At 40.8% G+C, this 26,806-nt stretch overlaps 1 protein-coding gene across 2 annotated transcripts in view; it reads left to right on the plus strand.

Moving 5' to 3' along the window:
* The window catches only part of MACROD2 (mono-ADP ribosylhydrolase 2), a 1,873,695-nt gene that overhangs the window by 1,703,741 nt on the left and 143,148 nt on the right, over positions 1-26,806 (plus strand). For both annotated transcript variants that reach the window (XM_064475896.1, XM_064475895.1), the window contains exon 9: positions 11,783-11,864. In XM_064475896.1, the coding sequence (XP_064331966.1) occupies positions 11,783-11,864 (82 nt within the window). The remainder of the gene's footprint in view (positions 1-11,782; positions 11,865-26,806) is intronic.

Below are 26,806 nucleotides of genomic sequence, written 5' to 3' on the forward strand. Positions count from 1 at the left end.
TGAGAGGATAAGTTGACATTTGACTGATTTTCTTTGCACATCTTCATTTGAGTTCTCCCCAAAGCAGACCCTAAAACAAGGATTGAAGTGCAGAGAGATTGGGTGGGAGGGTATAGCTCAGCGGTAGGGCACATGCTTAGAATGTATGAGGTCCTGGGTTCAATCTCCAGTACCTCTATTAACCAAAAAAAATAAAATAAATAAAAAAGAAGAAGAAGAAGAATCAAGCATGTCTATAGTAACAAAGAGACCTCATTAAAAAAAAAAACTTGCTAAAGTACAGGTAGATTGTTTGTGGGTGAAGTAAAGGGTGAAACAGGTCAAGACAGAGCATGCAATCAAGTTATCACCCTGCAACCAGTGTGAGAAAATGAATTTCCATTGTTAAAACCAGAAATAAACTCCATTTATTCCACTGGAGAACTCCAGGTTTTCCCATCCAAGAATGATGCACGGGGGGTATTTTAACATCAACTCCAGCCAGTCTTTGGTTGAGAGCTGCTGGGGTGGGAGGCATTCATTCACCAACATCACCATTTACTATATAATTGGTCAGAATCTCTTAGCGCTAAGAAAGCCAGCAGGTAAAGAAATTCAGATACTTGGCCATTCTCTAGATTTCACAACACAAAGACCTGAGGGGGTATGGACAGAGCCCCACAGTGCGTGTCACACATCCAGACCATGTGGACTCATGTTCATGGATTTGTTAAAACCCATGTAAGTAACCCACCTCCTACACAAAAGGAAATCCATGGCTTTCATACAAAATGATACACCTAGCATCGGGAAGAAAAAAAAGATCTGCAGTAATGTGTCTCAGCTCTTGGTGGCTTCAACCATGGTAAGACAGGCTACACCCTGACTTCTGATGTGGTCACTGCACAGCTGCCCGTTGGCCTGGTTTCCCGTCCTCAGGACAAAGTGCACAGAAGAGTCTGAGACCCATTTCTCAATAGGGAGTGTCAGACGGAGTCCCAGTTTCAGTGAACGTGCCTTCACTTTATTTGGATCACATTCTAGTTTGTGTTGACCCTTAGTGCTCCTTTAAGGTGAATCCTGGCCTCTTACCCACAGGTCAGCCCAAGCACAGAACCTGGTTGCTTCTCCACAAGGAGTGTGGAGGTGTGTCGTTGGCTGTTAGACAGGCCTCAGGCAGCAGGCTTCCTCGGTGATTGGCTCCTGACATCGGCATCATTGGAAATGATATCAAAAGTGGGTCTGAAAAGAAAATAATTCAGACCAAAATCAGAGGGTTGTTGCCATAGGTCGAGCTTTGGGGGAAGCAGGCCGAGAAGGAGATCTGCAGGCAGGAGGTTTATTGACTCATGCTCGTGACTGGTACCTGGGGCGAGAGGCTGCTGACTGAGGGAAGCAGGGCTGGGGAGAGAGAGAAGTTGAACCCACGAGGAGCTCTGAATTTGACATGGTGAATGGGTTGCTAGGGCCACCGTACCGAAGCCACAGACTGGGTGGTTTAACAACAGAAACTCATTTTCTCACACTTCTTGGAGGCTAGAAGTCTGAGGTCAGAGTGTCAGCTGGGTCAGTTTCTTCTGAAGCCTCTCTCCCTGGCTTGTGGGCGGTCGTCTTTTCCCCGTGTCCTTACATGGTCTTCCCTCTGCATGTGTCTGTGTTTTCATTTCTTCTTACGAGGGCATCAGTCTTACTGGATTAGGGCTCACCCTAATGACCTCATTTTAACTTAATTACTCCTCTCAAGGCCTTATCTCCAAATATAGCCACATTCTGAGGTACTGAGGGTTATGACTTCAAGATATGAATTTAGGGGCAGATTTGGGGAGGGATAAAACTTGGTCCATAGCCAACGTTCCTTCAGAATTGCATCCAGCTGAAGGAAGGAGTCTGAGCCTTTGGATCGCTGGGTGAGTCAGTCCCTGGATGCAGGCTGACATCAGGAAGAGAGGGTCAGTGAGGGTGAGATGCTCTCCTCTGCAGAGGACAGTCCTCCGAGAGGGCATCCTCAGAGCTGACAGTCACTGGCACCTCCAGCAATGCGAATCAAGACTGCTCTGGTCCTGGAGGGGGGGCAGATGTGAGTGGCCACCACCCAACCCTCCCCAGTGGTGAGCCTGCTCTCTGTCTTTGACTGGCACTTCCACTGCAACATTTCCGAAGATTATTTCTTTGGTTACCAGCTCAGGGCAGGGCAAGGCGTGCTCACCACACTAGCATTCAGAACCGCAGGTCCTCAGCCACCGTGTGTGTTTGTATCTCTTCTCTGTTAAGTATATGGAACAGCTTCAAGGACCACAACAGATGTGTCATTTGCGAGGGCGTCCACTTTGATCGATGCGAGGCAGGCTTGGAAATTAACTTGTGTGAATGAGCCTCTAGCTCAGATCAAAATAACTCTTGCTGCTTTGGCTGCATGACCATTTTTTCTTATAGAGTTGGAAAAAAAAAGTCAAAAAGAGCAATTTATCAAAACAAAACAAGAAGACTCTGAATCGTACTGCCACGGAGTAATGACAGACGAACTGGCTTTGCAGAAAATCCCCCAAAATAAAGGATCCTTTTTAGGCACGCAGAAGCAATTGCAAAATGCACAGATGCCCTTTGAGGGTGTCTGGATTGGAGTGCTCTCCAGCTCCAAACGTCTCCGGAAACATGGAGAGAAAAATTTTCCCTTTTTGTAATTTAAAGATCGAAATATTAGCTTCTGTGGTGGAGTGTACAAATATCAACATACTTAGTACCTTCAAGAACCAGAAGAATGATATTCAGTGGCATTTGACAATGATATTAAAATATCAGAAGAGACTCCTGGAGGGTTTCATGAAATCTTTTCCATTACTGCAGTTCAACTTACAGGTTTTTTTTTTTTTTTTCTCCTTTCTCTCATTGGCTGCTATAGTCAGACCAAAAAAAAAAAAAAAAAAAGCTGTTTTATATATAATATGGGCCAGTTTTTGCAAATGTTTCTTTTCAGATAGAATTCCTTAGCAAAGGTGGATTTGGAATAAACTGGCCATTTTGAAGACCAGTGAGAAAAAGCACTTCCAATATTCTTTCTTTGGTTTATACTTTTCCTTGACCTGTTTTAAAAGATCAGGATAAAAATAAAGGACTCGCCAAGTGAACAGTGATTATATCTCTATGCCAGCACTCCACTAGGTGTTTCAGGTAACTTGTGAATAGTAACTTTATGAAGACATAACCAGAGCTTATGAGCATTTACTGTATACGAGCCCTTTGCCAAGGACTTGACGTAGAATATCTCATGTGGTCATTACAGCCACCTGTGGCAAATGGATTCTAAGATTCTCCCAAGATTCCCAGTGTCCACTGTATGCACAGCTTCTCCCAGGTGTTCAAACAATAATCTAGGTTTGAATATGTTGCAAAGAGATTTTGCAGATGTAACTAAGGCCTCAAATCAGTTGACCTTAAGGTAGGGAGACCATCCTGTTTCGCCTGACCTAGTCACAGAGGTCTTTTAAATCTGGGTCTGGAGGTCCCATATGGAGGAACTTAGAGATTCAAAATCAAGAAGGACTTCGCTGCTTTGAAGATGCAGGTGGACATCTGGCAAGTATTGCAGATGGACTCTAGGAGCTGAGAGTGACCCCAGGCAACAGCCAGCAAGGAAACGGAGACCTCAGTCCTGCAGCTACAGGGAACTGGATTCTGCCAACAACAAGAAAGAGCTCAGCAGTGGATTTCTCTTCGCAGCCTCCAGAAGTCAGCCCATTGATGCCTTGATTTCACCCTTAGGATACCCTGGACAGAGAACCCAGTCACTCCATGCAGACTTTGACCTACAGGACCGTAAGCTAACAGACAGGGGTTGTTCTGAACCCTGAAGCTTGCGGTTGTCTGTTGCACAGCCATAGGAGACTGGTGTACCAGCCCCTCCAATGTCAGTGTCTTCACTTTAGAGATGAGGGGGTTGAGGCTCAGAAAGGTTAAATGACCTACCCAAGGTCACAAAGTGTGTAAATGGTCGAGTCCAGGTTGGCACACAGGCAGCTGGTCCCGTGAGGGTGACTGCCTGTGGGAGATGGAGTCTGAGATGCTTCTGAGCCCCCCGCCCCCTTGTGAGCACACCTTGTCCAGGTGACTGTCAATATGATGGATGGTCACTTCCTAGATTGGGCGAAAGATTTTTTTGTAGCTCTAATTAAGATATTTAATCACTTGAGCTCAATAAAAAAGAGAGGGTGGGGCTTGAGCTCTTAAGAAGTATCCACGGGTTAGAGGTGGAGAAAGTCACAGAGATGTACGCTCATTGGCCTGGAAGCAAGGAAACATCTGTGTCCTGATCGGCCTTTCGGGGCCACACAGCAGGGAATCGCAGGTGGTCTCTAGGAGCTAAAACTGTCTCTAGTCAACAGCTGGCAAGGAAGTGGGGACCTCAGGCCTAGAATTGCAGGGAACTAGATTCTGCCAACAACCTGAATGAGGCTGTAAGAGGATCCCGAGCTCAGGTGAGAACCGCAGTGCTGCTGACACCCTGACTGCAGCTTTTAAGATCCCGAGCAGAGAACCCAACTCTGCCAGGCCTGGACTTTTGACCTATAGAAACTATGAGATAATAACACTTTTTTTTCTAAGCTTCTGTGTTTGTGGTAACCTGCTTTGCTGTAACAGAGAACTAATGCACTGCGAGGAGGGCAGAGTGTTCTCCTTTCTTCACCAGGTGGAAGAGGAGGGGCTAGGACACAGCCATCCCATTTCTTGATGTTGATCTTTGATTAATCAGGAGTGACCCTACCTCTGTGTAACTCTGTTTACCCATAGCGCCATGCAAACTTCAACTGTCCAGGTCTCCCACCCTTCTCAAAACCTGACTTTATACCATGTTGATACTTAAGCCCTGGAATTTAATTCACTTATTAGCAGCAGCCACTGTTTTATGAAGATCCTGATATCCCAGCCTGTACTGGTGAGGCTGTTGGTTGATCTTTCAAAAAAGCTGGAACTTCACCCCCATTGCCCATCAGGCTGTATTTACACAGGACAGCCCTCCATCAGCGAAAACAGTATTTCCCTGCACACCAGATCTCTGAATGTTTGTCATCTGTCACTGAGGAAGCAAGTTGTATTTATCAGAATCCATTCATTCTCCCAGGATCGCTGAACACAGGATAATCTTGGCTGCGTCAGCTGCCCTAGGACTGGTAGCCGTAAAAGATAGAGGTTGGCTGCAGATATTCCAGACCTACTTTGCTGTGTAACCCTCTTCAGGGGCAGTGGATATGATGCTGGAAAAGATTAATAGAACTTATGCCATCATGTTTATGAGGCGTAAAACCCCCAACTGTGGATTAATGGATGTCTTGGTGAAAAAAATACATCTTTACTCCTTTATGCCTTGATGGGTGAGCTAGAGTTGGCATCAGTGGAAATATATGGAGAGATTGCCTTTAGAAGGTCAGCTTTTAAAGGACTTTTTTGACCTCAAAGTCAATGAAAATAGATTTTTGATTGTTGACCAAGACAGCTGTAACATAAGACTTTCAACCTTTAAAAAAATTCCTATTGAGGAATAGCATTCAGAAAAGAATACAGATTCTAGATGCACAACTTCATCATTTTTCACAGACTGAACACATCCATGGAGCCAGCACCAGATTAAAAAGCAGAACCATAAACATCCCCCTCAGTCCCTGTTCACCCACCCTCCCCCCAGAGTAATTTACTACATTGACTTCTAACACCACAGTTGATTTCTCCTATTTCTCTGGCATGTTTGGACTTCAGAGAAATGGAACCATCCAGTGTGTACTGTTTTTTTTCTGCACTCATTCACTCAGTAATTTTTGTTTATGTAATCCTGTGTAGTTGTAAATTTATAATATCCCATTGTATGATTAGATCGCTATTTATTTATCCATGCTACCACATGTGGGCATCTAAGTAGCTTTCAGTTTGGGGATACTACAGATAACGCTGCTGCGAGCACTGCAGCGTGTGTCCTTTATGAATATGTATGTACATTCTACCGGCTGTCTGCCTGGAGCTGAGATCGCTGGGCCACAGGGCATTGCATTTTCAGCTAATTTAATAGATGCTGCCAAATAATTTTCCAAAGTGGTTGCACCAATCTGTACTCCCAAAATCAGTATGTAAAAGTTCTTGTTAATCTACATCCTTGCCAATACTTGATACTGTCTTTTCACTTTAAAAAAAAAGTGATTAAAACTTTTACTACATCACAGTTACAGGCACAATCGTTCCTTCTGTTGTGAAACTAATAAGCACCCTCTATGAAAACACCAGTACTGGGCACGGCAGCCGTCGGACTGGGCCCAGGGTCACCAGTACTGGGCGCGGTGGCCAGTGGACTGGGCCGAGTATCACTGGCTAAGGTGACAGCCGGTGACGAAGAGTGATTCACCCCTTTTATGTAGCTCTTTTCTACTTTGCAAAAGCACCCAGGCCCTCCTATTACTCTGTTCTCAGGCCTTCAGGCAAACGTGTAGGGAAGTCTGATGTTCTTCCTAAAGAACATTTCTTGGTTCCGAAACTAAACACCCTTGAAAAATACCTGCCATATACTTACCTTTTAGCCAAGTCTGTTTGCCTTAACATGTACCCTGCAAACATTTACACAGATCCTATTATAAGTCAGGAGTGACGCCTTGATCTGGAGATACAAGCATGAGTACCGCTCAATTCTTCATAAGGTTCTAGTTTAAGGTGTGATGAGAGCTACAGTTAAGTTGTTAATTCCAAAAAATGTTCAAGTTGCCTTTTGTATTATTTGCAATTACATTTCAGCCTGAGGACTCGTCCAAGTTTACTGACAACTTGTGCATAAAAAAAAAAAAAAAAGAAGTTTGACTCATTTTTAGTGTAAAAGTTTCTCTAATGACAAAATAGTGCATATGCACACTTCAGGAAGTTCACCAAAAAAGAAGATGGGCTGGGACCAATGAAAGTTCATCTTGAAGGAAGTCACTGGAATCTGAGAAGCCTTGATGGGTTACACGCCTCCAAAAAGAAACACTGTTCATTTGTTGCCTTTCATTGTGTTCTTCCACGCGATGCTCAGTGAGTTGGTACTAGAGGCTCCACCAGTTGGATTTAATCAGGGAAGCAGTACCTGGTGAGTGATGTGGAATAAGGGGTTTATGAGAGGGATCAGAACTCACACACCTGTGGGAGAAAATAAGGAGGTTAAGTGTCCGGAACCTGATGAAAGTCTCTGGGAGGCCATTGCCTCTGCATCTGACCAGGCCCGGAGCCTGTCAGCAGGGCAGGGGGCCAAGGGAAGGCTGGATACGAAGTGGGAGAGAGCAGGGACCAAGTGTGAGCCTTGAGGGTGAGCCAGAACCCACAGGGGAACCTGACCTGTATGTCTGCCTCTCACTGCATGGACCCCCAGAGCTGCAGGGAGGAGCTGGTGCCCAGCCTCAGACTCGGAGGCCCAGCCTCAGACTCAGAGACCCAGCAGGAGCTGGAGGAGCTGTGGGCCCACCTGCTACTGCACACCCAGGTGAGCCACTGACGAGCATCAGTGTACACGACCTGCTGGGAACCTGTGCCCAAACCACCTGCCCAGGGCCATGGCTGCAGCTGCCCTGCTGCACTCCACATCTCATGGAAATTTCTGTGGCCAACCCTCAACCAGATCTTTTCAGAGAAATGAAATTCCAGCTTAACTAAGTTGACATAGTACAAAACTACCATAGAGATAGACTCTGAGATTTGAAAAAAGGAGAAGAAAAGGAGGAAGAAGAAAAGGAAGAGGAAGAGGAAAAGGAAGAAGAGGAAAAGGAAGAAGAAGAAAAGGAAGAGGAAGAGGAAGAAGAAGAAAAGGAAGAGGAAGAGGAAAAGGAAGAAGAAGGAAGAGGAGAAGGAGAAGAAAGAAAAAGAAACTATAAAGATGATCTAATGTAATCCTTTCCTTATGATAACTGGGGCCCAGAGAGACAGTGGCTGGTCCAATGTCACAAAACTCATGACAGGCCTAGAGGCTTAGTCCCCCGTGTCTCTATCTGGGTGACATCACAGAAAGAACACTGGATGTGAAGTTAAGGTCCCTGAGATTTTGCTGCTATTTAACTTTGAGGGGAAAAATTACTCAAGTCTAGATTCCAGTATTCCTATGGGAGAATGGCACATGGGTTCGGCCCCACGCATTGAAGGGGCTCAGTGAATATTGATGAATAAATGAATAAATACAGTCTCTCAAGACCAACCATTTTACAAAATTGTTCTATTGCCTAACATAAAAGAAAATGGGGGGAGAGTACAGCTCAGTGGTAGAGCACACGCTTAGCATGCACAAGGTCCTGGGTCCAATCCCCAGTGCCTCCTCTAAAACAAATAAATAAATAAACCTAACCACCTAACCCCCCCAAAAAAAAAAGTTTAACAAAAAAAAAAAAAAAGAAGAAGAAGAAGAAGAAGAAGAAGAAAAAATAAGTTCTAAAAAAAAAAAAGGAAACCATGCCCTGGAATCTCAATAGTGAGGGATTCCCGTATATTCTTATGAAATTTATCTGGGGCTAGAATGGATCACCTGGGTCCTTCCCCCTTTGCAGAAGCCAAGTTTCCAGTCTCTCAGCCATGCAATAATTAGACTTTCTGCGTTCTTCTCATCAGCCCACTGACTTGTACGTGACCCATTCAGCCTGAGTTTTTCAATAGGAGTCGATACCACATAGCTAGAGAAGCAAGGCTCCAAAGAACGGCAGTAGGAATCAGCTAGAGGAAGACACATAGAAGATACCTAACTATGCATTTGTACGTTTTGCTCACGAATCTGAAATTTGGACAGAATTCAACAGGAATGGCTCATCTCCACTCCTTGTGGAGTTACCTGAACTAGATCCAAAGCCAGGAGCTGAAATCATCTAGAGACTCCTCTCTTTCTGCCGGGGCTACTGGCTGGTCCTTCGACCCATGGATTCTCCAGCGGTCTCTGCTTCCTGGTGGCGTGATGATTAAGAACAGGACTGAGCCTCCCAAGAGGACCAGGAGGGAACAGTTATCACCTTCCATGACGGGGACTCAGAAGTCACAGATCATTTCTGCCAGTGTTACAGGCACCCCCAGATTCAGGAAGAGGGAATGTAGATCCCACCTCTCAATGAAATGACTACATTTTACTAGGAACCTGGAGGGTGTAGTATCTTGTTGCCCGCCATCTTGGAAAACACAGTCCATCACGTGATGATCAGTTCCCACAAGGACTTGAGAAACACAGAGCTCATCAACTAAATGAGCTCTTATCCAACAACGACCCCAGAGAAAATGTTTATGTGTATGATATATAAATACATGCATATAGGCATATATAACAAGTACTTGGCAAGGGAGGTTAATTCTTGGATTCAACTTGCTTCCAAGATATTTTTAGTGTTATGCCTAAGGGTAAGGGCAGGGAACTGGGCCACTCAAGTAATTTAAAATAAAAGTACTTTTTCCCTCATCATCCATCTTCTGTCTGGGAATAAATAAATAAAAAAATCAGGCTGCTGAATTTTGGACCCTTGTCATTTCCATGGTAACTAAGCCTACAATGCTAAAAGGTGGATTATAATTCTTTGCAATAGTTAAGAAATCTGTGTTTAGTCCGTGTTGTTTAAAAGTGCATTTCATAGCAGTGGATAACATCACCACTAACCCACCCCTTCGCTAACACACAGAAACATACTCACACACATACATGCAATGTGAAAGTTTTTTTAAAAAATCCCATAATTCACAGTAAGTGACCAGAAAAATAGGGGGAAGTGAGCACCAGTGAGGCTGTCCTGCTTGTTCCTAGATCAGCTTTGAACCACATTTACTTGTTTTGATTTTGATCTTAATTAGGTGGCTTTAGACAGAATCTGATCATTTGAAGCCTGGAGAGAAAAATCAACCATCACAGGTACAGAAGTGAGAATAATTGCTGTGTTTGGAAACTACAGGTAGTTCAGTGTAGCTGGAGAGTAGTGTATGTTGAACAGAGAATCTTATTTTTAATGTTGGAACTTTTAATTATGAAGTATTTCATATATGCATAAAAGTATAGAGCATAATGTGATAGCCATGTACTGGCCCCCATAGTTAACAGCTATTACCCATTTGGAATATTTTTTCTTGAATCTCTTTTTTCCTAAGTAAATAATGTATTAACTATTCAGTTAAAGCCTTACCTATTCATCACGCAACCTTCCCTCCCTCCCCAGAAGTCATCATCCTCTGGAGTTCACGGGTGACCTTTCTAGTGCTTACAAGTGAATCCTACACTCTGTGTCTTTGTGCTTTAAATTTTGTGTATAAGTGTTGCTGGTATAAGCCCTTTTGTAACTCAGCTCTATTGCTCAACATTATGAGTCTTATCTCTAGCCATGGGGCACAAGCACACCCTAAGGAGAGTGGAGGAGAGCATTCCATATTGCACAGATGGTTAATCACTTATTCAACTCAATTTATGGTTCACCTAGAGAGTGAGTTGACGGTGACAGTTTTTGCGTGTGTAGGAAATGTTAACTGCCATGCAGACAGGACTGGACACCAGAAACTCAAGTGAATACAGGGAAAAGAAAATAGAGTTGTTTGCACTGGGGTCCATGTATTTCTGAAGTCCATGTGCTTTCTCTTATGATCCGCCCAGTGGGAACAGTGACTGGGGCTGCACGGTCTAGACGATTATACCTTAGAAGCCCAGTGACTGGCCAGCAGGCGGTCTATCTAGATGGGCATTTTGACTTGTGTTGCATCTCTGAGCTTCCGTCAGGGACCCCCGCTGATTCCTCGTGTCCTAACCCTCCGTCTCCCCTTCCCACCCCTGCGTATCTTCTCTCATGCTGGGAACTTTGGGGTTTGGCTCACATCACTCTGTTCCCTGCAGGCTGAGAGGGCTGAAGGGCTGGGTGGATGACATCCACTTGGGTTCCTCCCTGTCCTGCCCCGTGCATACCCCACTTCTGTTCCCTGCGGCCAGGACAAATGCCACACTTGCTGTTCTATTCAATTGCCAGTTGCAGTTTGATGGATGTGGAGTCATTTTAACTCTTTGTGCATTGTTAAAATAAAGGAACTGAAGGGGAGTTTGTTTTCAGGGCCCAAAACTGAGTCACTGATTTAATATCAGATATTCAATAGCTAGTACGTGTACTTCATCTCTCTTCTCTGTTTGCCATATTACTCTCTGAACGTCTCGAAGAAACTCTTTACATGCAGGAGCTCTGAAAACAGAGGAAGGAGACTGTGCACACATTTTACTTTTGAAGTGGCATTTACTTATTCAGTAATAACCTGCTAGATTAAAGTTATATTGACCTCATGTACTGTCAACTAATTATATTTTATTTCTGCTGCATTTCCAAGTGTGTAAAGCTAAAAGCAAGTGACTGCATGCAAATTACACCGCGTGAAGCCTTTTAGGCCATGTTCAAATACTAACAGGCTCAATAAACATATTTGTCTAACAAGCGTAGGACCAAGGGCTCTTCGTTTACTGACATACTTTATTGTCATTCCACTGAACGCTTCTCGTGTGGCTGTTTTATAGAACATAAAGTCTAGATGTCCTGTTGGAATCTCAGATCTTATTTATAGCTTGCTGCAAAGTGGCTTATTGTCATTTAGTATTTCTTATTTGATTTATATAACATTGTTCCACCAAGTTGCCCATGGGTTTATTTACATAAAAGGTACACACATACACACACACACTGAACTTCACTCCGTGCTGTCATGCAGTTAGCAGTAGAGTGTGGGAGGCTCTTCTGTTTGTTTTTCGTTCTAAGATCATGTACTGGGCAGGCAGTTGCCATATTTCCTTTCACTCTGAGTATCTGTCGCTTGCCTCTAGGTCAGTCGGATCATCTTCTGTGTCTTCCTAGAAGTCGACTTCAAAATCTACAAAAAGAAAATGAGCGAGTTTTTCCCTACAGGTGAGTAAAGCAATTTGTTTCCTTTGGCATTGGGAGCTGAAGAAGTGAAGGCACCACTTATATGTCTACTACATTGTTTTGCCTCTTACAGAATGTTACAAATCTGATTTCTATACACCAGTCACACCCGGCAACGCGTTTCTTAGTTTTTAAGATCTAAAGGAGGTGATGGGAAACCTAGGCTCTTGACTTCTTCCTGCTCCCAGGTCACTGTGTTGTCTTGGGGAAGTCATTTCATCAGTATCAGTTCCTCACATCAGAAGGGAAGCCTGGACCAAACAGCATTTCCCCTCACCCTAAATTACACAGTCCTTGTTTGCTTCCCCACACTTGTGAGTTGTCCAGGCCTGTGCCTGCATCCACTGTGCTAAACGTGTTGCAAATTGTAAGAAGCCCATTTATATTTGTTGTTACAGTTCGAACTGTTCTTGCATTCCATCCCTCTTCTCCCTAATTTTCTCCACCCAAATTGCAGTGAGGATAGCAGTCCTTTCTAGGGCAATCTGAGAAAGGTAGTCATTCATCTTATTTCACACTTCTTTTCGGAAAGTAAGAGAAACCTCCGGGTTCTCAAAGAAACTTGAGTAGCTGATTCCTGTCGATTGAACATGCCATCAGCTGGACTTGGTTCATTTGAGTAGTGCCCCTCTCCCGCGGTCCCTCTCCCAGCCTGTGAATGGCTGAGGCTCCTCTAATACCTTGTTATTTTTATGATGCCATTAAAGTTGCCCTAAGCACTTTCTTCAGCCATGGTAAAGGATGACTTCCAAGAAATTCCAAGCTACTGTGAGCATTGTTGTTGCCTGCCTTTCAGAGAGATTTCTTTTGAGGTTTTCACGTCTGTCTAAAGTGGCTTTTCACATAGCTGGTGACTCTGGTAGGCAGGAAGGAGCAAATTAAGGATGCTGGTGCACATTCACCCTCTGAGGCAGCCTATCAGAGCCCCACAATAGAGAGGATGCCCCACCCGCCTGCAGATCACTAGGACGCAAAGCTACGGAACAGCTACAGCAAACGGCTGGAGATGCTCAACTCTGTGCTCATGATCAAAATGGGCTAGGTCCTCCTGGGTGGTTGGAACTCCTCTCTAATTTTATAATTGAAAGGTGAATCTGCTAAGTGTATTAAATTTGGGCATTTACAGTATTTTCCTAACTGGACCATAACATAAATCCAGAAAGACTACCATGTGATGAAAGAATCTTGGTTGTGATCTTTTTTCTCATCCCTTCTCTTCCTCTTTTTCCTCCTTGCCCTCCTTGTCTCATTTTTATTCATTTTTTAAAGCAGTCCTTTGTGTTTTACAGAATTTAAAGTGCATAATAGCTGTTCAGCAAGTAGATGTTGATGTGAGTTGAATTTAGTAGATTCTCCTCCCTATAATCTGATGGTTTTTTCTGTCTCAGTCCCCTTGTTCCATCTTTTCTCTTTATGTCCTACATAATCACAGTGAGCAGATTGTGGCTGCATTTCTGCATTTTTAAGTATTCTTAGAAAAAAGTGCACATTCATGTAAGAAATGCAGCTTGCTATGGTGAGTGATTGTGTCTTGCCAGTATCACAACATAATTGATAAAGTTTTATAAATTTTGGATTCCTTGATATGCTTGGAAATAATGACATCATATTCATTTTTATGTCTTCTAAAATGAAAACTTGTTTTCACTCTAACATATGGCTTAAAATAATTGCATAAATACGGTCCATTGCTATTAAAACAAATCTATCCATCTGCAGTTGTTTGCAATGATGCAAAGCCAAAAATCATACTACAAGTTTTAAAAATGGGACAGTTTTAGTGGTCTAGAATGTATTAATAACTATGCAAATAAATTATTGTTTGAAAATTGCTACTTTAAATACATCCAAAATGCATCTTAGCACTCGAGTGATTGAAAATAATAATAAAATCGTCCTCAGTTTCACATCAATGCTTTGAATCATGCCGTGCTCATGAAATTATTTCCAGTGCATATTTATAATAGTAAGTACATTCTTAAACTAAATGTCAAAATCCACCAACATCGTTGAGTATTTCTGCAATGCTGAGGCATCAGCCATTTGTAAATTCTAAATATGCAAAATGAAATAAAGGTGACTTCTAATGGAATATGTGACTGCTAATATAGATGATATGCATTAACTGTCCATAATTTGAATTTATGCTTAATTCATTACCATACCATCTTTGATTAGAATGTAACTTTTCTGACTTGCCATAATTCCCCCTAGACTGACTGCAGAGTATCTCTAACTAGTCTTCTTAACTCTTCCCAATGCAATAATGATTGTAGTTTAGAAAAAACAGTTATTTTTATATTAAACCAAATTTCTGTGTTTTGGGGTACTTTAATCCCATGTCTGTAAATTTCATAATTGAGAATCTAAGACCGAATGTGTGAGAAAACAATAAAAGACCAGAAATGATCATAATAATAACATATGTAATATAATACATAATACAATATGCATGCATAGTAACTATTACCTAATATTACTAATGGAAATCATAGCTGACACTCACGGATTCCTTCTATTAGCCATCAGATACATGGGCTAAACCAGTTCATCTTCACAATGACTCTACAAAAGTTGGCACCACATCAACCTTACTTCTTCAGTATGGAAAATGATGCACACTTTAGAAAAGTGAAGCAGATGGTTAGGAGACAACAGGGCTATGTTTTAAAATTGAGGATGGTATCGTCATTGCACAGGTGGTGAGAGCATCTTCAGAGAAGGCTGGGGTCAAATTCTAGGATGCATTTGGAGCATTGACGAAGTCTTCCTAGTTTCCACCTGATGTCCATCACTTTTCAAAGCTGCCATGCTTCTCTTTCTTTTCGTATCTGTAAATTTCATCATGAAACATTTTCTAAGATGACTCAAATTGGTACTTCATCAGAGACCTCAGAATCAAATTCTGTCCAAATCATCCCGGTGGTGCGGTGCTATTATCTGCAGGTCAGTGTCACCAGGAAGCCAAAAGGACCATGGGAGAAGACAGAAAAGTGCCTGTAGAAGTAACCCAGGGCTGACATAACCAAGTGCCATAGACTGGATGGCTCAGACAACTGAAGTTTACCTTCTCACAATTCTGGAGGCTAGAAGTTCAGAATCAAGGTGTACACAGGGTTGGTTCATCCTGAGGCCTCTGTCCTTGGCTTGGAGACGACCATCTTCACCCTGTGTCTCAGCGTGGTCTTCCCTCAGTATGCCTTCTTGTCTCGATCTCCTCCTCTTGCAAGGGCATTAGTCATACTGGGTCAGGATCCACCGCAATGATCCCATCTTAACTTAATTACTTCTTTAAAACCCTATCTCCAAATAGTCACGTTCTGAGGGACTGAGGGTTAGGGCTTCAACATATTGAATTTGGGCGGGGACACACTTAGCCCATAACAGGGTCCATCACAGTAATGAAGTAGGAACTTCAGAGGAAAGAAACCAGCAACAATTTTTTTCAACAGTTTTTTATCTTTCTGAGGGTGAAGCACATATAACTTCTCCTTTCCAGATGAATTATTTGGAAGTCTGCTGTGGCAGCTTTATGGAATTACCATACACTTTGGTTGCAAATAATTTATAGTTACAGTGCATCATTGCATAGCCTACAGCAAATAATATTTGTATGATTCAACTCAGAAATCTCTTTATTCTTTACATAAGAGTTTTGTATTTTTCAGTGCGTAGGATTTATTTTGTGTTATTTTCACCTCATGTTAAAAAAAACACACAATTTCTGGTCTCAAATATGGAAGTCTATATTTTTATCAGAGTCTAAGTTCTAATAGAGAATTAAGGGATTTTAACTTTCCTCATAAGAACAATGTCAAATTTAGTTTTGAAACTATATCAAAGAATCCTGACATTGGAAACCTGAGAGAGATCATGGTGAAACCGCCTCCCTCCCCCACTTCAGGGAAAGCCCACATTTGTTTACTGCAGGGCTTCTCAGTTAGGGGTGAATTTGCCCTTCAGAGAACATTTTGAGACATTTTCGTTTTTCACAACTGGAGGAAGGGAGGGGCTCCTGGCATCTCCCCAGATGCCAGGGGTGGGGCTAATTATCCCGTGATGCACAGGGCAGCCTCGCACGGTAAAGAGCTGTCCAGCCACAGACGTCAACAGTGCAGAAGTCGAGAAACTCTGTTCTTCCGTAACCATCTCTCTCTTCCCATAGGCAAACTTTGCCTTTGGATTGGGTTTATCTCTGCCTGTGGATGTCTTACTCAAGCTTATCTGTCTAGCTGGATTTGAAATGCATGCTGTCAGCCTGACCTCTGGCTTCCCTGACTCATGACCCTCCCCTGGTCGAGACTTCCGAGTTTGCCCTCGCCTCATTCACTCTGTACCTGCAGATGTCTATGTGTTGACTTCTGTTGCCCACCAACTGCCTGGTTGTCCCAGCCTGAACCCACTCCTGGTATCATTCATCTACTGTTACCCAGGAAATCTAGTGTAATAGTCTCAGAAAATGTGATTAAATGTTATTTTGGTTTTATATGTCTAATGATTAAGTGTGGTGGTGAAGGCTATATACAGAGCCAGGAAGAATGAATTCATCAATTATTCTCTCTACGTATTTCAAGCAAAGTTTATTACTTTGTCTAAAAGTTTTCACTTTTATCACTGACCATTGGTCTAGTGACCATTGGTTTATTAACCATTGGTTGATAAAATTACCTTGTAATCTTACAAATATATTTGATATTAGAAAGCTTCAATCTCCTGCTGGTATCCAAGCTAAACTGACTCATTCACAATGGAAACAATTATGACTAAAAAAATTATCCATATTCTCTTTATGTTTTGACCCTGAGAGCAATTAGATTTGTCATATTTTTTCCCAGGTAGGAAATTTAGATAGCTTATATACAATAGTAATGTAGGCTCATGCATTATTTTTTATATATATATAAAATATATATTATATACAATAGTAATGTAGGCTTATTAATATGATTAAAATATGTGTATCAAATAGTAGCTAGCTGAGACAGCCGCTAAGAGGAAAATGACTTCAGGAAGATATGCTCATCTCAAACCTGCCACTTGTCTCTCAGAGGAAGATTTGCTTTAGACAGAAAGTTTCCTTAGTGTTTACAAGTGTGACTCAAAAACTATTTGAGAAAACCTCATAGAAAAGAGGGTGATTTTTTTTCTCTGTTCTTGATAGGTACTGCAAAATCATGAGCCATTCCAACTGCTAATATTTGGGGGTCACTTCTCAAGTATAATGTAAAATGATAAACTTTATTCAGTTGCAAAACTATTCAGCGCCCTAGAAATGAGCTTGGGAAATGGTACACACATATAGAAACACATGTATGACAAGTGTTAAATTAGTTTTAGACAAAATGAATGCATATAGGAGTTATAAATAAGTTTATAAATTATAGACCTTACTAGAGATGCTTTTTGACCTTAAATATAGATTTTATTTGTTGTACATAACACAACCATTTGAATGAAAAAGTCAAAACATGAGACAAGTTTGAGAATTCTACCTTGGCAACCTGTTAAATATTTAAACAGATCACAGTGGCTGGCTAAACTGCATAAGTTTTGTTCAAATATTGATGGATATGTTATTAATTTATTTTATTTGCATTTGCAGACATATTTAGGTTTTGTGCTTTTTTTTTCCCTTCTTAGGCATAACTGACCATAAAGAAAATCCAAACTATAGATTTTGTGGAGAATTGTCTTATCTTTTAATATAGGCTTATTATTTTCTAAACAAAACAAATCAAGAATCTTCTCAGTCAGGTTTCAGTTATTTTGACCTCCTTATGGTCTTCCAAACATGAATTAAATTGTATTGATACAAATAGATTGTTCATTAATTTTCCTGACCATGAATTTCTGTCATTTATTTCTGTCTAAATTATATACACTCTTGCAAGGGAGCTCCAGCTTGCTTTTTATATTATGATTTCTTTTTTGACCTCTGTCTTGTCTCACCAATGAAAAGATAAAGTTTGTGGAGAACAGAAACCATTTATGATATTCTGTTGTACTTCCATAATCAGGAAAATTTCTAAATATATAGTGTTTATTAAAGTAAATTAAAAACTGCGATGAGCTTAAGCTCAAATACTGTTTCACCAAAACCTCAGATGAAAAGTCTTTTTTTCCCCCCAGATGTTGTAAGTATTGTTAACATAGCTGGATGAAGGTATAGCCATTCTTTTCATATATTTTTCACGTTTCATCATAAGGAAAGAATATTTCTCCAGAAATATTTTTCTAAAATTATATCCTCTGAAAAACGGACATGATTTTTTTTTAAAACCTTTTACCTGAATCTGTTCTTCAAAAGCTAACAAGAGAAAGTGCAGTCAGTCCTTCACATCCATGCATTCCACATCTGTAGAGTCAACCAATCATGGATTGAAAATATGAAAAAAAATTTCAGAAAATCCCTAAAAGTAAAACTTGAATTCACTGTGCACTGGCAACCATTTATATAGCATTTACATTGTCCTAGGTATTATTGGTAACTTAAGGATGATAACTTAAGGATGATTAAGTCTATTGGAGGACGTGCCTAGGTTATATGCAAGTAATGCACCATTTTATATAAAGGACTTTGGCGTCTGTGGATTTTGGTATCGATTTGAGGTCCTGGAGCCAACTTCCCTCAGATACTGCAGGATGACTGCATTCACCCTGCCTCTTCTTCATCCCCCCTTTTCACTGATTTTTTTTTAAAGTTTTTCTCATCCATCATTGTAATTACATGCCTACTATGTGGCCAATGCTTTGATCACTGCTGCATTTAAAATACAGTTCTTATAAGATGCCGGAAGTGACAAGCATTACACAGAAAAGTTGGAAAACAACATCAGCAAATTATCCACCACTGAACTGAGACAGACAGAGTACCAGGAATTCTGAGGCAAACACATATGAGGACAAGGATGCTTAAGTTTCACGAAGAATGTGACACTTGCAGCGACCTTTCAAGCATGAGCAGGAGCAGAGAAGTGATGCTGAATGTTGTGTGAGTGACGCAGAGGAAGGAGGCCAGTTGAGGTGGGAGAGTCTGTGAGGTAAGTAGGATGCGTGTATCCAGCTTGTAAGTCCTTGACTGGGAAGTACTGATACTCGTCACCACTTAGGAAGCAGCTGGGCCTAAAGGTCAGCCTTTTAGTGGGAGAGGAACTTGATAGATCCTGTATTTAAGAAGCATTAATTCAGTTCTAACTAAGAGACTGGCCTCCCAACCATAACCCTGCGGAGTAGGTCCATCATCTGCTTTTATTAGGATGGTAATGAACAGAGGCTGCAGAAAACTCAGTAAATTGCCCAACGTCGCATAGCTGGGTATCTCTGACCTCAGATCCTTCCTGCTGTGCAGTGCTCCCCCCACAGCAGTCCTGACAGTGCAGACGGTGGTTGGAAACTAGGCTTTCTGCTGAAAAGGCCGTATGCCATCTCTTTGTAGTAACCCACACATCCTCTTTCCTGCCTCCTTGTATCACTCCCCAGTCACCAGCTTCCCAAAAATGCGAATGAAGCACAAGGTGCCATGATCTGCTAAGGTCTGCTTCACTCTTGCCACGTCAGCCCAATGATCAGAAGACAAAACTTGGAGACAGTGTGGGTGACAAGGGTGGTGAAGATCTGGAAAACATAACCAGTGACTCGTGAAGAGTTTGGTACATAGTCAAAACCACCTTTTTGTAGGGGGAAAACCCCTGGATTTGTCATCCTAATAAATAACTTATGTTCCTCTTACAACCATCTTAGAACCACGTGACTTAGTCCATTTTGTTTGATCTTTTCCACACTCCAGTTTTGTTGTGTGCGAACACAGTAAGGGAACTTTTCCAAATAGAATGAATAAAAATGTAAATAAATATACAGAAAGGTGTCTAGACCAAGGATCTTAAATTTCAAAATAGGCATGTTTATTTCTTATTATAATTTTAAAGGAGTTATTTCAATTATTGTGACCATCTTTTAAAATATATATGTAACTTCTTAAAAATATATATAACCAAATAAATACATATGTATGAATTCTTATATAAAGGTAGTACAGTTTTGTAGTAAAAGACAGAATCCAAAAGAAGAAAATACAAACCATCTTTTATCCTGCAGTTCAGAGATAAATTAGATTTTGTTGTTTATCCTTCAGGTCTTTTAAAATGAAAAATGAAAACAACCACAAATGCAGTCTTATAACCTGCTGTGTGTCACATACCACAAGTCAGGAACGGTTTTGCTTGTCATTATATATTCTTTCGTAATATAATTTTAATGGACCCAATGTTTACCCAAAACCAAATTTTTGAACTGCGAAATTATCATTGTGAATTATACTCTGTTTGTTGATGAACAACACTTACAGGAAAACATCTTTATAGGTAAATATTGGTACACATCCACAATTTTTTAAGAATACTTTTCTAGAAGGAGGTGTTAGTTTTTCAAAATGCATACAAAATCAAGACGCTTCTGATAGTAACTGTCAGATCCACCACAGTGTTTGCAGCCCTGCAGGTGAATACCATGTACTGAACAACTGCAGGGGGCACCATTCCCAGAGTCAAAATATAAACACTGACACTTCACACTAAGCAGCCTGATCATCTCAGTTCTTAGTGGTATAACAGAGAACCATAAACAGGAGTCTCATTAATAGCAGGCGTTTATCTCTCACAGTTCTGGAGGCTGGAATTCAGAGATCGGGGTACCACATGGTTGGGTTCTGGTGAGGATGCACTTCTGCTTTGCAGACACCCATTTTCTCATTGCATCCTCACATGGTAGAAAGAGAGAGCTCTTGGAAGCCCCTATTATAAGGGCACTAAGCCCATTCATGAGAGCTCCACCCTTGGAATCTAGTTACCTCCCCAGGTCTCTACCCCCTCAAACTGAGGGTTAGGATTTCAATATACACATATTAAGGGAACACAAACATTCAGCCCATTGCACTGAGTTTGCATTCTCATGAGTAGCATATATGTTGACTTTTCCCCTACTCTTCCCAAAGGGATTTATTCTCATGCTATCATTTTTATCCATGAAATAAGCTAATTGATGGGTAACAGGGTGCATTTCTTTTGTTACTAGAATAGTGAGTCCCTTTTTTCAGTTATTTGTTGTATCTCCAAATGTCTTATGTGAAATTGCTAAGCATATGCTTTACACATTTTTATTGACTATATTTTTTATTGATATGTAAGAACTATTTGTATATTAAAATCATTAATCCTTTCAAATGTATATTGCAAATAGTTCCCCAGTTTGTCATTTGTCATTTTTGATATTATTCTTTTATAACCAGAATAATGAGGAAAGGCAGAAATAAAGACAAAAGAAAGATGAAAGAAAGTGTAAAAAAAGAAAAAAAATAAAGAACAGAATGAAGGAAGGGAGTGGAGATGGAAGAAGAAAGGAATGAAAGTTAAAAAAAAGAAAGAAAGAAAAAAGAAATTCTTTTTAATACAAGAGAATGAAGTTGAAAAATGAAAAACTCAAGACTTTGATTTTAAGCCTATGTACTTGATCCCGTAGGAAATCACTTTATTTCTTAGATCTATTCCTCAGACACTTTCTATGCAAAGCAATTTACTTTCTGATTTGCTAAGTGTGGTAGGACGAAAGATGCTTTAAACCCCCCAAAGATACCTTAAACTCCAGAATCTGAGAACATGTTATGTTACATCACAAAGAGGAAATAAGCTGAAATTAAGGCTTCTGATGAGCTCATCTTAAAATAGGGATGACATCCTGGATTATCGGAGCGGGCCAATGGAATCACAAAAGTCCTTAAAAACTGGAAGAGGGAGGCAGGCAGAAGAAGAGAGTCAGGGAGACATGCCTGTGGGAGAATGTTCAGAGATGCAACATTGCTGGCTTTGAAGATGGAAAGAGGGGGCCACAAGCTAAGGAATGTGGGTGGCCTCCAGCGGCTAGAAAGTTAAAGAATCAGATCTCCCCTGGGCATCCAGAAAGGAATGCAGCCCGGCCAGCATCTTGATTTTAACCCAGTTACATCCACATGGGGCTTCTGACCTACAGAGCTGTAAGGTTATACAGTTGTGTTGTTTTAAGCCACTAAGTGTGTAGAAATGTGTGGCAGAAGCAGCAGTAAACTAATCCATCAGTTGTCATTGACTAAGTAAAAGAAACAAGAAAAACAGTTTACCCACTCTGAACTGTACAGTTTTTTTTTTCAAATGGCACATTTAGTGTATAGAAAAATCTACAGAGTGAAAAAATTCACAATTTTCTTTAATTATGAATATTTACAGGGACTTGGCACTTTTGTGTGCATTTGTACCCTTCTAACGTGTGGATCACATTGATGCTTAGAATTACACAAGACGTGCTCTCTATAATGTGACATAAATGAGTTGACTGCTTTCTTAGGAAATGGGTGCTAACCATTTCCACTTGATGGGTCTCAAAAGCTACAAACACATTTTGCCTTCAATGAAAATCCAGTGAAGTGTTGCTGTAACCAAGCAACCTGAATGCTGGAACAAGCAGCAGGCAGAAACAGAAAGCAATCTGTCTCTTCAAAAGCAGGGGAGGATGTGGCAGGTGTGTGGCAAGTGCTGATAAACAGCAGAACAAATAGAGACCTGGGGGCACAAGCCTTGAGGAAGCAGAGTTTGATCTCATTAGGAAGTTCTGATCAAACAGAGATAAGACAAAATGCTCCTGGGAGAAGGGAGGATGCTGGAGGCATCTTTACAAAGATCCCTACAAGGTGCTTTTGAAAGATCCTTCGAACATCCTGGGTAGACTGGTTTCTGTTCTACAGTTGAAAACATTGAGGCAAACAGGAAAAAAAATAATAATAACTTTAGAGGAATAGTATATGAATGAAATAATTCCTAATAGAACACAGAAGTCAGAATAAACATAAAAGTCAACAATAGAGTAGATGAAAATCCTCCAGCCTATATTCCACTTTATGTACGGACCTAAAGTCTACGCTCAGCCACATGTCTTTGAAGAGCTGTCTGTCTCCTTCCCTTGCTGTTCACTCTGTAATTCTAGCAGTCATGCAACGACCCCTGCCCTGCTACCACCACTGCCCTTGCTGAGGTTATCAGAACCTCTTTGGTGGGTGGAGTGTGGTTACTGAAACCAGTGCACATTTGATGATGACTTCACGTGACCCTTGGCAGCCTTTATCTTACCAGACTGGCAGCCTTTATCCTGTTGACCACTCTGTTCTCCACTTCTCTTCCTGCCAGTCCACTCTGGTACCCTCACTGCACACCGCCATTTCTGTCTGGGAATCCCCCAGCTGTCTCCAACTCAACACATCTAAAACGAAATCCAAAATCTCCCCCATTCCATCTGCTCCCCATGAACCCTGATCTCAATAACTGGCAGGTACCATCATGAACCTAGTTGGTCAAGCCAAAAGCAGCAGAACCATGATGTTTTCTAAGCAGTGCCTTTTACTGATTTATTTATAAATTAATGAGACTTGAGTGTTCCTCTTGACCAAGGACCAGTTGGGAGGAAAAAAAAGAAAGAAAAATAAAAAAGTGTGGCTTTTTTTTTTTAATTTCTCCTCGCCCTCTCAACCACCTTGCAGAAAATAGACTTAGCAATTTGTTAGATTCAGAGGGTCCTGGTTTTCAACTTAATGGCAAGAGCCCCACTCTGTGAAGACTTCCTCTTTATCAGTCATTCTTCACTTAGAATTTCTGATTTGTCAAGTTTCCCAAGAAGCCATGAGGATACGAATATCTGCCCTACTTCATGGAAACCCCCACAAGCTTAGAGCATTTTATTCTTGCTAATGATATTTCCTTTCTCTGCAAATGCAAATTGCTCCTAGAAGCCCTGGGTAATGCATTATTGAAAAGATAAGGGATACAGAAGAAGCCTGGGGTATGAAATCAAGCCTAAAGAGAGAGGACTTGGGAGCACACAAAATAAAAGCCAGAAGATCACTGTGATTGCTCTGCTTGACAGACTTGCCTGTCTGTGTGGGAGTCACTGAAATTTTGACAAGGATATTGTATGATCTATTTCAAGTGCCTGTCGTTTTGGTTTTTCCCCCCCTTGGGTGTGCAGAGACTGCCTTAATAGCCCACAACGGTAACTTTTTCCTTTGTAACCCACTCCTCCTTTTTCCATGCAGCGCAGAGGCCTCTTTGAAGCTAGAGCTGGGCTGCACACATGAACACGTCCCTTAGCCACTCTAAGGGTCCTGGCCACGGACCATGATAACCATGCTATCCAGCCATATGATAACTGGGTGATTTTAAGCATAGAGAAACCATACATCTAAAAACGAGAATAAGTCTTCCTTAATCCCAGCAACTCAGTGCTGCTTAGACATCCAAGTTGGGTATATCCAACTTGGATATAGAGTGAGACATCGCCTATTTTTTTAAATTTATTTTTTATTGAAATATAGTCAGTTACATTGTGTCAGTTTCTGGTATACAGCACAATGTCCCAGTCATGCATATACATACATGTATTAGTTTTCATGTACTTTTTCATTAAAGATTATTATAAGATATTAAATATAGTTCCCTGTGCTATAAAAAATGAAATTTGTTTTTTTATCTATTTTTATATATGGTGGTTAACAATTGCAAATCTCAAACTCCCAAATTTATCCCTTCCCACTCCCTTTCCCCTTGGTAACCATAAGATTTTTTACTATGTCTGTGAGTCTGTTCCTGTTTTGTAGATGAGTTCATTAGTGTCCTCTTTTTTCTTTTATTTTTTTCAGATTCCACATATGAGTGATATCATATGGTATTTTTCTTTCTTTCTGTCTTACTTTGCTTAGAAAGATGATCTCCAGGTCCATCCATGTTCCTGCAAATGGCATTATTGTATTCCTTTTTATGGCTGAGTAGCATTCCACTGTATAAATATACCACAACTTCTTTATCTAGTCCTCTGTTGATGGACATTTAGGTTGCTTCCATGTCTTGGCTTTTGTAAATAGCGCTGCTGTGAACACTGAGGTGCATGTATTTTTTTGAATTAGAGTTCCCCCCAGATATATGCCCAGGAGTGGGATTGCCAGATCATATAGTAAGTGTATTTTTAATTTTTTGAGGAATCTCCATACTGTTTTCCATAATGGCTGCACCAAACTACAATTCCCCCAGCAGTGTAGGAGAGTTCCCTTTTCTCCACACCCTCTCCAGCATTTATTGTTTGTGGACTTTTGAATGATGGCCATTCTGACTGGTATGAAGTGATATCTCATTGTAGTTTTGATTTGCATTTCTCTGATAATTAGCAATATTGAGCATTTTTTATGTGCCTATTGGCCATTTGTATGTCTTCATTGGAGAATTGCTTGTTTAGATCTTCTGCCCATTTTTGGATTAGGTTATGTGTTTTTTGTTGTTGTTATTAAGTTGTGTGAGTTGTTTATATATTCTGGAAATTAAACCTTTGTCAGTCATATCATTTACAAATATTTTCCCCCATTCTGTATTTTCTCCCATTTTGTTTTACTTATGGTTTCCTTTGCTGTGCAAAAGCTTGTAAGTTTAATTAGGTCCCATTTGTTTATTTTTGCTTTTATTTCTATTGCCTGGGTAGACTGCCCTAGGAGAACACAGCTAAGATTTAAGACATCTCCTGGTTTTGAAAGATTCCCCTCTAGCTCACAAAATAGTACTTTTTAATATCAGCTTGCATGAGCGTCACATGGAGGGCTTATTCAAACACAGGGAGCTGGGTCCCTTCCCCAGAGCTTCTGATTCAGTAGATCTTTCACGGGACCTGAGAATTTGCTTTTCTAACAAGTTGCCCAATGCTGCTGATGCTGCTGGCCAGGGGACCAGACTTCAGACTGAGGTACTGTGGGGTTTTGCAGTCTGTTCTCATTCTTTTTACTTCCCCCCCAAAGACGGCATTAATTATGGGAACACGAGGTAAAGGAATAAGATAAATCCCAAGCCATTGCAAAACCCCTAGTGTACTTTGTTTTTCAAAGTGTGGGACTATTTATTACTGAGAAATCGCTCCTTCTCCAAAGACAGGTATCTTTAAGACAGCAATCTTTCGTATTAACTCTGCCTCCCATAAAAGAAGGTGCGGGTGATAGACATTAAAGTAGCTTAGATGCTTCCCTGGGAAGGGGTTTCTGAAGTGTGTACAGCCAGCTGTTACTGAAAACTGCTTATTCATGGGAAACTGGTTGTTTTTCATCCTTGTTTTTTGATCAAAATACGAACTTTAGTCATGTTTGTATTTTTTGTGCAGAATTCAACTAGATAACCTGACAGAGAGTGATGTAGTGAATAAAAATTGTATCCACCATGAAACTGACATCAGAGAGGCCCCTTAGGATGGAGTGGAGCCTTAATCTCTGGGTGGTCCCGACCTTGGAAGGGAAGGGGGTTTCTGGAGTTGGCATTTCTGAACACACAGAACAATACCAGCTGTTGGATTGCTCTCTATTGTGAAATGGTTATCACTTTGGCTAAGAACCATTTAGTTTATTTTTGCCCTCTAACAAAGCTGCATGATGCTCGAAGAACTGTTAAGAAGGGCAGCTCTCTGCCCATGCTCCCTTAGTCTCCTAACTGCTTCCAGATTTTGAGTGGCATGACTCCTTTTCTCCATAGACTTTCATCTTTTCTTATATATTGTTTCTAGTCGCTGCTTTGTTAGAAAAAAATTTTTGCTAGAAATTTGTTGTATAAATATGATTCAAGTGAACACATTACATAAAATAATGTTGAACTAAAGTGGATTTCATTAATAAGTAACAGCACATTAGATGCTTTGCAGACCAAATACTCTGCATGATTTTAATACAAATATCAAAATATTAAGGCATGTATTTTTTGGTGTTTTTTTCTTTTTAGTAAATTTATCTCATAAAAAAATATTATCACTCAAAAGATGTTGTACTCTTCCTCTGCTTAAATTGTTTAATTTGGGGGATAAAGTTTAAATGCATCAACCTGCTGTGT

Source organism: Camelus dromedarius, chromosome 18 (genome assembly GCF_036321535.1).
Source record: "Camelus dromedarius isolate mCamDro1 chromosome 18, mCamDro1.pat, whole genome shotgun sequence".
NCBI classification, from domain to species: domain Eukaryota; kingdom Metazoa; phylum Chordata; class Mammalia; order Artiodactyla; family Camelidae; genus Camelus; species Camelus dromedarius.